Here is a 12,944-nt window from a genome sequence, read left to right as displayed (position 1 = left end):
TGAGGAAAGACGTTCTTGCTATTGAGGGAGTGCAGCGAAGGTTCACCAGACTGATTCGCGGGATGGCTGGGCTGTCATATGAGGAGAGACTGGATTAACTAGGCCTTTATTCACTGGAGTTTAGAAGGATGAGAGGGGATCTCATAGAAACGTATAAGATTCTGACGGGACTGGACAGGTTAGATGCAGGAAGAATGTTCCCGATGTTGGGGAGTCCAGAACCAGGATAAGAGTAAGGGGTAGGCCATTTAGGACTGAGATGAGGAGAAACTTCTTCACTCAGAGAGTTGTGAACCTGTGGAATTCCTGCCGCAGAGAGTTGTTGATGCCAGTTCATTGGATATATTCAAGAGGGCGTTAGATATGGCCCTTAAGGCTAAGGGGATCAAGGGGTATGGAGAGAAAGCAGGAAAGGGGTACTGAGGGAATGATCAGCCATGATCTTATTGAATGGCGGTGCAGGCTCGAAGGGCCGAATGGCCGACTCCTGCACCTATTTTCTATGTTTCTATATTGATGGCCTCTAGTTTTGCGACAGAGCTATTTGCACTCGAAAAATGCTCTGGCTCTCCATTATCACATGATCTGATTGCTGATTGGTCCCCTTGGAGGATAAGTCACACCCAGAAGTTTCTCTGGAATGTGTAATTGGAACCGCCCAGCCCAAGTTCTGAGTGTCTTTACAAAGTGTAATTCGAGCCATTCTGACTTCAGACCCCAGACCGGATAGAGCTCCCCAACCCAGCCCAAGTTCCTGACCTTACAAAAGAACATAACAAACAGGAGCAGGAGTAGGCCATACGGCCCTTCGAACCTGCTCCGCCATTCAATAAGATCATGGCTGATCTGATCATGGACTCAGCTCCACTTCCCTGCCCGCTCCCCATAACCCTTCACTCCCTTATCGCTCAAAAATCTGTCTATCTCCATCTTAAATATATTCAATGACCCAGCCTCCACAGCTCCCTGGGGCAGAGAATTCCACAGATTTACAACCCTCAGAGAAGAAATTCCTCCTCATCTCAATTTTCTGAGACTATGCCCCCTAGTTCGAGATTCCCCCACGAGAGGAAACATCCTCTCTGCATCTACTCTGTCAAGTCCCCTCAGTATTTTATATGTTTCACTAAGATCACCTCTCATTCTTCTGAACTCCAATGTGTATAGACCCAACCTGCTCCACCTTAAAATTGAGATGAGGAGGAATTTCTTTGAGGGTTGTAAATCTGTGGAATTCTCTGCCCCAGAGAGCTGTGGGGGCTGGGTCATTGAATATATTTAAGGCGGAGATAGACAGATTTTTAAACTATAGGGGAGTCGAGGGATATGGGGAACAGACAGGAGAGTGGAGTTGAGGTCAATGACCAGCCATGATCTCATTGAATGGCGGAGCAGGCTCGAGGGGCCGTATGGCTGACTCCTGCTCCTAATTCTTATAGAATCACAGAAGTTTACAGCACGGAAGGAGGCCATTCGGCCCATCGTGTCTGTGCCGGCTGACAAAGAGCTATCCAGCCTAATCCCACTTTCCAGCTCTTGGTCCGTAGCCCTGTAGGTTACGGCACTTCAGGTGCACATCCAAGTACTTTTTAAATGTGGTGAGGGTTTCTGCCTCTACCACCCTTTCAGGCACTGAGTTCCAGACCCCCACCACCCTCTGGGTGAAGACATTTCCCCTCAAATCCTCTCTAAACCTCATCCCAATTACTTTAAATCTATGCCCCCTGGTTGTTGACCCCTCTGCCAAGGGAAACAGGTCCGTCCTATCCACTCTATCCAGGCCCCTCATAATTTTACATGCCCCAATCAGGTCTCTCCTCAGCCTCCTCTGTTCCAAAGAAAACAGACTCAGCATCTCCAATCTTTTCTCATAGCCGAAATTCTCCAGTCCCAGCAACATCCTCGTAAATCTCCTCTATCCACTCCAGTGCAATCACATCTTTGCTGTAATGTGGTGACCAGAACTGCACGCAGTACTCCAGCTGTGGTCTACCCAGTGTTTTTTCAGTTCAAGCATAACCTCCCTGCTCTAGTATTCCATGCCTCGGCTTATGTTCTTATGTCACTGGTTTAACCTAATGGAACGCCGAGAGCCAATCATCCAATTAAAATCCAGCCACTGTGTCACATGATGCCACAAATTAGGATGTCACAATCAACAAGAAAATCTCCTGCCAAATTTGCGGAGACGATCCCACAGTGCTCACCCATCGCATGTGTTAGGGTAAAGCACACAGGGCCCCTGCTTTAATGGACTGACTCCATTATGTGAAGAAAATAGAAATAATAAATATCCCAACACCAATCCATTGGACATTTCACCCTTCTACCCAAACCCCATTCCTGTATCCCAGTCGGCACAGGTGCAATGGGCCGATGGTCTCCTCCTGCGCTCCACCGTTCTATGATTCTATTCATGTATTTAACTGGACCAGTCACATAAATAATGTGGCCACAAGAGCGGGTCAGAGGCTGGGTATTCTGCGGCGAGTGTCTCACCTCCTGACTCCCCAAAGCCTTTCCACCATCTACAAGACACAAGTCAGGAGTGTGATGGAACACTCTCCACTTGCCTGGATGAGTGCAGCTCCAACAACACTCGAGAAGCTCGACACCATCCAGGACAAAGCAGCCGCTTGATCGACACCCCATCCACCACCTTCAACACTCACTCCCTCCACCACCGGCGCCCCCTGGCTGCAGTGTGTACCATCTACAAGATGCACTGCAGCAACTCGCCAAGGCTTCTTCGGCAGCACCTCCCAAACCCGCGACCTCTACCACCTAGAAGGACAAGGGCAGCAGGCCCATGGGAACACCACCACCTCCACGTTCCCCTCCCAGTCACACACCATCCTGACTTGGAAATATATCGGCCGTTCCTTCATCGTCGCTGGGTCAAAATCCTGGAACTCCCTCCCTAACAGCACTGTGGGAGCACCTTCACCACACGGACTGCAGCGGTTCAAGAAGGCGGCTCACCACCACCTTCTCAAGGGGCAGTTAGGGATGGGCAATAAATGCCGGCCTTGCCAGCGAGGCCCACGTCCTGAAGGCCTGCTGCGCTCTACCCGAACACTTGGCGATACGGCTGACGTCCCCTGGCCGGTGAAGGGGCTGGCAGACAGCGATCTCACTGGTGGAACCCGAATAAGAACCAGATCTTTCCTCCCCTGATTTTTATTTTTACCCCCTCAGGGTCCAGAACAAGGTGAAGAAACATATCAACCCGCTGAGGAAACGGAGCCAGCCCCCGACAGCCAGCCTCCTCGACTTGTGTTTGAACGGGCAGGTAGGTCCGGGCCCTGACCGATGGGCGATTCACACACCGCGCGTATCACCGCGGCAACACGGGACCCACTGACCCAATTGACCCAGGACCCACTGTCCCACTGACCCAGGACCCACTGACCCAACTGTCCCACTGTCCCACTGTCCCACTGTCCCATTGTCCCAGGACCCACTGTCCCATTGTCCCAGGACCCACTGTCCCAGGACCCACCGGGTGTCGGCCATTTAGGACTGAGATGAGGAGGAATTTCTTCACTCAGGGTGGTGAATCTTTGGAATTCTCTGCCCCAGAGGGCTGTGGAGGCTCAGTCTTTCAGTATATTCAAGGCTGAGATCGATAGATTTTTGGATATTAAGGCAATCGAGGGATATAGGGATCGGGCGGGAAAGTGGAGTTGAGGTCAAAGATCAGCCATGATCTTATTGAATGGCGGAGCAGGCTCGAGGGGCCAAATGGCCGACTCCTGCTCCTAATTCGTATGTTCCCTTAACTCCTCCACTGTTCCTAGTCTCATGCCATGAAGAAAATATTCCGATTAGAGCTCTGTGCTGGGATCACTAATTCCGGCCAATTTTTCAGTGTGTATGGACTGGCAGAGAGTGAGCCTTATCGTGGCTCACATCGAGAACCTGGTTCCAAATGTGGCCCGGTTTATAATCTGTGGACTTTGGCGCCACTTTCTGGCAAGACCCAGTACTGCAAGTGCCGCACCACAAAACCTCCACCATTGCGCAGAGAGAGATATCAGCGCCTGGTTTAGCTGACCGGTAATCCTGAGTACCGGTTCCGGTGAGTGGCATTAGTGTTTAAGTGTGACTGCCTCAACAACAACTTGTATTTATAAAGCGCCTTCAACGTTGTAAAATGTCCCAAGGTGTTTTACAGGAGAGTTAAAAAAACAAAATTTGACTCCGAGCCACATGAGGAGAAATTAGGGCAGGAAAGAGGTAGATTTTAAGGAGCGTCTTAAAGGAGGAAAGCGAGGTAGACAGGCGGAGAGGTTTAGGGAGGGAGCTCCAGAGCTTGGGGCCCAGGCAACAGAAGGCACGGCCACCGATGGTGGAGCGATTATAATCAGGGATGCTCAGGGGGGCAGAATTAGAGGAGCGCAGAGATCTCGGGGGGGGTTGTGGGGCTGGAGGAGATTACAGAGATAGGGAGGGGCGAGGCCATGGAGGGGTTGGAACATGAGGATGAGAATTTTAAAATTGAGGGTTGTGAATTGTTGGAATTCTCTGCCCCAGAGGGCTGTGGAGGCTGGGTCATTGAATATATTTAAGGTGGAGATAGACAGATTTTTGAGTGATAAGGGATTGAAGGGTTATGGGGAGCGGGCAGGGAAGCGGAGCTGAGTCCATGATCAGATCAGCCGTGATCTTATTGAATGGCGGAGCAGGCTCGAGGGGCCGAATGGCCGACTCCTGCTCCTATTTCTTATGTTCTTATGAGGAGTTGCCGGACCGGGAGACAGTGTGGGTCAGTGGGCACGGGGGGTGTCATCGCCACTAACTTTGACAATCGAGTGAGGTGGTGTCCACGCTGGGGACTGTCAAAGTGCTTACACACACCCGTCACTTAACACCCTGCAAATGTGGCTCTCTGTACATTCACTCGGACATGGTGTCGCTGAGTCAAATGCAAACGTACAGGATTCCCCAACATCATCATCATAGTCAGTCCCTCGCAATCGAGGAAGACTTGTTTCCACTCTTAACATGAGTCCTTACACAGGAGCCACAGTTCCTGTCACAGGTGGGACAGACAGTGGTTGAGGGAAGGGGAGGGTGGGACTGGTTTGCCGCATGCTCCTTCCGCTGCCTGCGCTTGGTTTCTGCATGCTCTCGGCGACGAGACTCGAGGTGCTCAGCGCCCTCCCGGATGCACTTCCTCTACTTCGAGCGGTCTTTGGCCAGGGACTCCCAGGTGTCGGTGGGGATGTTGCACTTTATCAGGGAGGCTTTGAGGGTGTCCCTGTAACGTTTCCTCTGCCCACCTTTGGCTCGTTTGCCGTGAAGGAGTTCCGAGTCGAGCGCTTGCTTTGGGAGTCTCGTGTCTGGGGACATGCGGACGATGTGGCCCTGCCCAGCGGAGCTGGTCGAGTGTGGTCAGTGCTTCAATGCTGGGGATGTTGGGCTGGTCGAGGACACTAAATCTCGTTTTAGTTTGTTCAGCTATTTTACTGCTTTGGTGCATTATTGCTGCTGCTGCTGTCCTTAAGGGAATGAGAGGACATTTCTCTGAAGAATTTCGGCTGTTTTGCGAGAGGATGAGTCCTTTGGGACTGTCACAATCTCCCAACTGCGAGGCATCGAGATTTCCCTGCTGTTTCTCCGATGCTCTGCACTTGCAGTACCTCATCCAGCCTGCGAGTGGCGACCAAGCTCCAAAATTAACGGGAAAGAGGCAAATTTGTAAACCTCACAACGCACAGCAGGAGGCCATTGGGCCCATCGAGCCTGTGCCGGCTCTGTGACAGAGCGATCCAATCAGTCCCACTCCCCCCCGCTCTTTCCCCACAGCCCGGAAAATTTATCCCCTTCCAGTATTTACCCAATTCCCGGTTTGAAAGTCACTATTGAATCTGCTCCCACCGCCCTTTCAGGCAGCGTGTTCCCGATCACAACAACTCGCTGCATAAACACATTCTCCTTGTCTCCCCCTCTGGTTCTTCTGCCTCACCTTAAATCTGTGTCCCCCTGGTTACCGACCCTCCCGCCAATGGGAACAATTCCTCTCGATCGACTCTGTGCAGACCCCTTGTGATTTTGAGCGCAGGTGCGGAGCAGCGTGTATACACGTTGATGTCTGTAGCCTAACCGCGACAGTCGCTACACCTCCAGCTGATTCGCTGTCCGTGCCGCGCCTGGACATGTTTCCGGCAGACCTGATTGAAACGTTATATAAACGCCAGACTACCTGTCTGTCTATTCTTCATTCACTTAGCTTCAGTACGAGAAAGCTGAGCGCTCCACCCAGCGGGAGAGAGTGGCGATCGCTGGCAAAAATAAATGGGAGGCTTTCAAAGCTGAACGGGCGGAGGTGCATCTCCCGGAACTGAGCAGCTGCAACCATCTCCCAGAGCTGAAAGCAGAAGGTAACGGAGCGGAGCGTGATATCTTCACACATCACCACACATGCACACACCAAACAAGATGGCCACTAACAGGAAACTGTGATCACATGATCTCACCTCATGACCTTTTATTGTTATTACATCTGTTGTCCACTAGGTGGGGCTCTATTGCAGGACTGGCGTTGACTCCGCTGTGATTGGCCCTCAGTCTCTGTGTCATAATCTCGCTGTCTTCAAAATCAGGAATGACGTACAATGAAACGGGTCATTGGGCCCCACCGCTCCGTGCCGGGGTTTATGCCCCACCGCTCCGTGCCGGGGTTTATGCCCCACCGCTCCGTGCCGGGGTTTATGCCCCACCGCTCCGTGCCGGGGTTTATGTCCCACCGCTCCGTGCCGGGGTTTATGCCCCACACCAGCCCCCTCCCACCCCTCTCCATTTCACCCCATCACCATATCCTTCTATTCCTTTCTCCCTCATGTGTTTATCCAGCTTCCCCTTAAATACATCGATACTATTCACCTCAACCCCTCCCTGTGGCAGCGAGTTCCACATTCTCACCGCTCTCTGGGTAAAGAAGTTTCTCCTGAATTCCCCATTGGGTTTATTAGTGACTGTCTGATATTGATGGCCCCCAGTATTGATGGTCCCTCAGATAATTCATTTTAGTGATGTTGGTTGAGGGATAAATATTGACCCAGGACACCAGGGATAACTCCCCTGCTCTTCTTCCAAATAGTGCCGTGGGATCTTTTACATCCACCTGAGAGGGCAGACGGGGCCTCGGTTTAACGTCTCATCTGAAAGACGGCGCTCCCTCAGTACTGCCCCTCCGACAGTGCGGTGCTCCCTCAGTACTGCCCCTCCGACAGTGCTGCACTCCCTCAGTACTGCCCCTCCGACAGTGCGGCGCTCCCTCAGTACTGTCCCTCCGACAGTGCGGTGCTCCCTCAGTACTGCCCCTCCGACAGTGCTGCACTCCCTCAGTACTGCCCCTCCGACAGTGCGGTGCTCCCTCAGTACTGCCCCTCCGACAGTGCTGCACTCCCTCAGTACTGTCCCTCCGACAGTGCGGTGCTCCCTCAGTACTGCCCCTCCGACACTGTGGCGCTCCCTCAGTACCGCCCCTCCGACAGTGCGGCGCTCCCTCAGTACTGCCCCTCCGACAGTGCGGCGCTCCCTCAGTACTGCCCCTCTGACAGTGCGGCGCTCCCTCAGTACTGCCACTCCGACAGTGCAGTGCTCCCCCAGTATTGCACTGGGCCACAGCGGACACTGTTAGCCAGAATGGGGTTAACTTTAACACACAGCAAGGAGTCTACACTTTGAGAGGAGCAGAGCTCGTTGGTGAGGTGCGGAGGAGCGGAACCGAAGTGTGAGCCTGACTGACTGACCTGATTGAAGTTCCAGACAGATTTCCTGTTTTCTAATTCCCGTTAGATGTGAGTGTTGGATTTATGCAGAGTCGGACTGTCGAATCATTCTTGCTACTTTCTCGTTTACTGAAAGCTACAGTGAGGTTATTGGTGTTGGATACATGTCATGTGCTGTGAATTCTGACACTGCGTGATTTCATCTTTCCCAGCCAAGCATTCAAAGATCAGGAAGGAGAGCAGGAAAATCACCCAATCCAAAATGCCCTCCCTCGCGACCGTCTCACAGGTAAGCGTACACACCCACACCACACCACACCACACCACACCACACCACACCACACCACACCACACCACACCACACCACACCACACCACACCACACACCCCGTTGGCCAGGGACGTTTATCAGGGAGGCTTTGAGGGTGTCCTTGTAACGTTTCCTCTGCCCACCTTTGGCTCATTTGCCGTGTAGGAGTTCCGAGTAGAGCGCTTGCTTTGGGAGTCTCGTGTCTGGGGCATGCGGACAATGTGGCCCTGCCCAGCGGAGCTGGTCGAGTGTGGTCAGTGCTTCGATGCTGGGGATGTTGGCCTGGTCGCGGACACTAACGTTGGTGTGTCTGTCCCCCCAGGATTTGCAGGATCTTGCGGAGACAATGTTGGTGGTACTTCTCCAGTGTTTTGAGGAGCCTGCTGTATATGGTCCACATCTCTGAGCCATACAGGAGGGCGGGTATCACTACTGCTCTGTCGACCATGAGCTTGGTGCCAGATTTGAGGGTCTGGTCTTCAAACACTCTCTACCTCAGGCGACCGAAGGCTACACTGGCGCACTGGAGGCGGTGTTGGACCTCGTCATCGACGTCTGCCCTTGTTGACAGTAGGCTACTGAGGTCTGGAAAATGGACCACGTTGTCCAAGGCCTCGTTGTGGATTTTGATAACCGGGGGGCAGTGCTGTGTGTCGGGGTCAGATTGGTGGACGACCTTTATCTTACTAATGTTTAGTGTAAGGCCCATGCTCTCGTACGCCTCAGTGAAGGTGTTGACGATGGCTTGGAGTTAAGCCTCTGAATGTGCGCAGACGCAAGTGTCGTCCGCGTACTGTAGTTCGATGACCGAGGATGAGACGACCTTGGATCTGACCTGGAGGTGACAGAGTTTGAACAGTTTCCCTGTTTGTCCTGCAATTTATCTCCACTCCAGTGAGGAGCTTGTTGAGGGTGAGGTGGAGCATTGCAGCGAGGAAGATCGAGAAGAGGGTTGGGGCAATGACGCAGCCCTGCTTGACCCTGGTCCGGACGTGGATTGGGTCTGTGATGTATCCGTTGGTCAGGATCACGGCCTGCATGTCATCATGGAGCAGGCGGAGGATGTTGACAAATTTTTGAGGGCAGCCGAAACTGAGGAGGACGCTCCATAGACCCTCACGGTTGACAGTGTCAAAGGCCTTCTTTGTGAGGTCAAAGAAGGCCCTGTACAGGGATTGGTTGTTCCCTGCATTTCTCTTGTATCTTCCACGTGGTGAAGATCATGTCCATTGCGCCCCTTAGTGGGCGGAATCCGCATTGCGACTCTGGGAGGAGCTCTTCAGCCACAGGGAGAAGGCGATTGAGGAGGATTCTTGAGATGACTTTCCCTGAGGCCGACAGCAGGGCGATTCCTCTGTAGTTACCGCAGTCGGACTTGTCACCTTTCTTCTTGATGGTCACGGTTACAGCGTCTCTGAGATCTCCCAGCATGATCTCCTCCTTCCAGATCAGAGAGATGAGGTCATGGATCTGCGCCAGTAATGCTTCTCCGCCATGTTTTAGTGTTTCGGTGGGGATTCCATCTGCTCCTGTGCCCTTGTTGTTCTTCAGTTGTCGGCTGGCCTTTTCAACCTCGTGCCGGGCTGGGGTTGTGCTGAGATGTTGGTGGGTGGCATGCTGCGGGATGGAGTCGAGGACACTTACGTCGAAGACAGAGTTTCAGTTGAGGAGATTCTCGAGGTGCCCCTTCCAGCGAGCACTGAAGGAATGCAAAATTCACAAGAAACCCCCCCCCCCTGTGTTTGGGCTCATTCAAAAGGAAATTTAATTTGGGACTATCTACCGAAAAGTTTGAAACTCTAAAGCGCTTATGGAAGAAACTGCGAACTTTAATAGAATTTTGGATTTTAAAAGACAAACTCAAGGCTGTGGGCGAACCTACGGAACTAGCAAGAGACAGTGTAATTAAGTGAAGCTACCTGGGTGTGAGGACTAAGTTAATCTGTCTGGAAGAACGAGTATTGGAAAATCCTTCCCCCACAAGAGACATTAACATCACAAAATCACCCAGAGGTGGCTCCCCATCAACATGGGTCTGGACAACCATTTCAGCATGTACATCACAAAGAGGCCCAATCCAGCCTGTATGCGAAAGACTAAGCACAAAAGGACATTGCAATTACCAAACTAATATTTCATCAGGAAACAGTTTTCGAACATCAACCCACCCAAGACATATCAACTTTCAACGAACCCGACAAAATATTACAAAGAAGAACCAAGCCCGCCAAAATTATACAAAGGATTTTGAAGAGATTTGGTGGCAAGATTAGAACACTGAAATCGTATAACTGACCCCTGTTTTAACACAGGTTGGGTGGTTGCTAGGTAGCTACAAGGCTGCTACCACCTCAGATGACACTGACTGACAGACTAATACCACACTACGCTGTGTCATCAAGACAAGGAGAGAAACCAATGCGACAGTTGTAAACTAACTTCTGCAGCCTCGAAGTCCTGAAGTCCTGAAGGAAGAACATCACCATCGCAGCAGCGACCAACCACAGTCAAGGTGGTATCAAGGGAAAAACAACCGCGATCTACCGTTAACTATCAAAAGGGTTGGTAAGCATAGTCCCTGCCTGCCCTGGAGTCTAACCGAGTTAGAATTGGGGATTGGGAGGTGGGAGGTATCATTTTACTGCAACCCCCTCTGAATGTGTAGTGTTTGGTACTTTATTAGAGTGATTATAGGTTTGACCTTGTACCTTTCCTTGTATTGTTCTTTATTCGAGTGATTGTAAGTTTGGCCGTGTATTTTCTTACGAGAGTAATAAGCCTGTATTACTTTGACTGTAATAAAACCAAAGTTTCTTTGCATCAAACCAGCGTCCTCTGCACTTTTGTCACCCCCCCCCCACATAAATCCAGAGTACAGAACCCAAGGGAGGGGGAGCGATTCGAACCGCTCAAGTTGGTCAGAAGGGAACCTGACCCCCTCATGGAGAACAACTCCCTTACAGCATGGACTGCCTCACTGTCCTTGATGAGCACCTCTCCGTTCTTGGCCAGTAGCGGGGTAGGACCTGGTGTGCTTGGGCCGTAGGTAGAATTGACTGTGCTGAAGAATCCTCGCACATTGTGTTTGTCGGCTAGCTACTGGATCTCCTGTGCTTTCTCCACCCACCATCCTTTCTTTAGGTCATGGGTTTTCTGTTGGACCTCGGCCTGCTTTCTTGCCCTCGAGTTGTGTTGCTGCTCCCAGTCCAAGAATGCCTTGCGCTTGTGGCTTATCAGCTCCTGGATCTCCTGGTCATTCTCGTCGAACCAGTCTTGGTGTTTCCTGGTCGAGTGACCGAGTGTCTCCTCACAGGTGCTGATTATGGAGGCCTTGAGGGCAGACCAGGCTCTGTGGACTCTCTGCGTCTCTGCGTCTCTGCGTCTCTGTGTCTCTGTGTTACTGGGTCGGCAGGTTGGTAGCAAGGCGCTGGCTGAATAGGGTTTTCTTAGAGGGATCTTTGAGTGCTCCGCCGTTGATTTTCCTGTGGCATTGTTTCTGTTGCCATCGCTGTTTTGGGGCAATGAAGCAACGTCTCAATTTCAAAATTCTCATCCTTGTTTACAAATGCCTCCATGGCCCTCGCCCCTCCCTATCCCTGTAATCTCCTTCAGCCCCACAGCCCCACAACTCCCCGAGATCTCTGCGCTCCTCTAATTCTGCCCTCTTGAGCATCCCTAATTATAATCGCTCCACCATTGGTGGCTGTGCCTTCTGCTGCCTGGGCCCCAAGCTCTGGAACTCCCTTAAACCTCTCCGCCTCTCTACCTCTCTTTCCTCCTTCAAGACGCTCCTTAAAACCGATCTCTGGTCACATGTGCTAATTTCTACTTATGCAGCTCGCTGTCAAATTTATCTATTTTGTCTTCATCATCATCATCATAGGCCGTCCCTTGGAATCGAGGAAGACTTGCTTCCACTCTTAGAATGAGTCCTTAGGTGACTGAACATTCCAATACGGGAACCACAGTCTCTGTCACAGGTGGGACAGACAGTGGTTGAGGGAAGGGGAGGGTGGGACTGGTTTGCCGCACGCTCCTTCCGCTGCCTGCGCTTGGTTTCTGCATGCTCTCGGCGATGAGACTCGAGGTGCTCAGCGCCCTCCCGGATGCACTTCCTCCACTTAGTCTTTTTGTCTTATAACACTGCTATGAAGTGCTTTGAGGTGTTTAATTACGTTAAAGACGTGTTATAAATACAAGTTGTTGTTGTAGTAGTGGAATTATTCAAAGAACAACTGACGCATTCTCACTCATTTTTTGTTTTCGTTACAGAACTCGCTAAGTTCCTTGCAGGACGGTGCGGACAGTAATTTCCCCCGAGTTAAACCCTTCCCTTAGGAGCCGGGGAGTGGAGAGTGGAGAGTGTGGCGCTGCTGCTGCAGTGCCTCTGGATACACACGGGGATCGCAGCGGCCTCACTCCGAGGCATCAAACCAGCGCTGTCGGGCTCCTCAACGCCTGCTCCGAAGTGAACCACAGCAGCCCGGGGCTGGGGCCAGGCGATGAGTGTCAGCGTGTGTCACCACCTCCCAAACCCACGACCTCTACCACCTAGAAGGACAAGGGCAGCAGGCGCATGGGAACACCACCACCTCCACGTTCCCCTCCCAGTCACACACCATCCTGACTGGGAAATATATCGGCCGTTCCTTCATCGTCGCTGGGTCACAATCCTGGAACTCCCTCCCTAACAGCACTGTGGGAGCACCTTCACCACACGGACTGCAGCGGTTCAAGAAGGCGGCTCACCACCACCTTCTCAAGGGGCAATTAGGGATGGGCAATAAATGCCGGCAATGCCAGCGATGGTCACATCCCACAAACTAATTGAACAAATATCTACCCTAGCAACTCCTTTCTACCTAGATCACCCACTAACCTTCCACACTCGAGTGA

At 51.9% G+C, this 12,944-nt stretch overlaps 1 protein-coding gene across 1 annotated transcript in view; it reads left to right on the top strand.

The window, feature by feature from the left end:
* Positions 1–12,603, top strand: part of LOC139231983 (cyclin-dependent kinase-like 2) — a 54,614-nt gene extending 42,011 nt beyond the window's left edge. Inside the window, exons 9-13 of the mRNA XM_070862545.1 lie at positions 3,199–3,292; positions 6,236–6,386; positions 7,952–8,028; positions 8,822–8,889; positions 12,387–12,603. Coding sequence (XP_070718646.1) covers positions 3,199–3,292; positions 6,236–6,386; positions 7,952–8,028; positions 8,822–8,889; positions 12,387–12,603 — 607 coding nt within the window. The remainder of the gene's footprint in view (positions 1–3,198; positions 3,293–6,235; positions 6,387–7,951; positions 8,029–8,821; positions 8,890–12,386) is intronic.
* The last annotated feature ends 341 nt before the right edge of the window (positions 12,604–12,944 follow it).

Source organism: Pristiophorus japonicus, chromosome 2 (genome assembly GCF_044704955.1).
Source record: "Pristiophorus japonicus isolate sPriJap1 chromosome 2, sPriJap1.hap1, whole genome shotgun sequence".
In the NCBI taxonomy this organism is placed as follows: domain Eukaryota; kingdom Metazoa; phylum Chordata; class Chondrichthyes; family Pristiophoridae; genus Pristiophorus; species Pristiophorus japonicus.
This window is presented reverse-complemented; position numbering and strand designations above follow the sequence as displayed.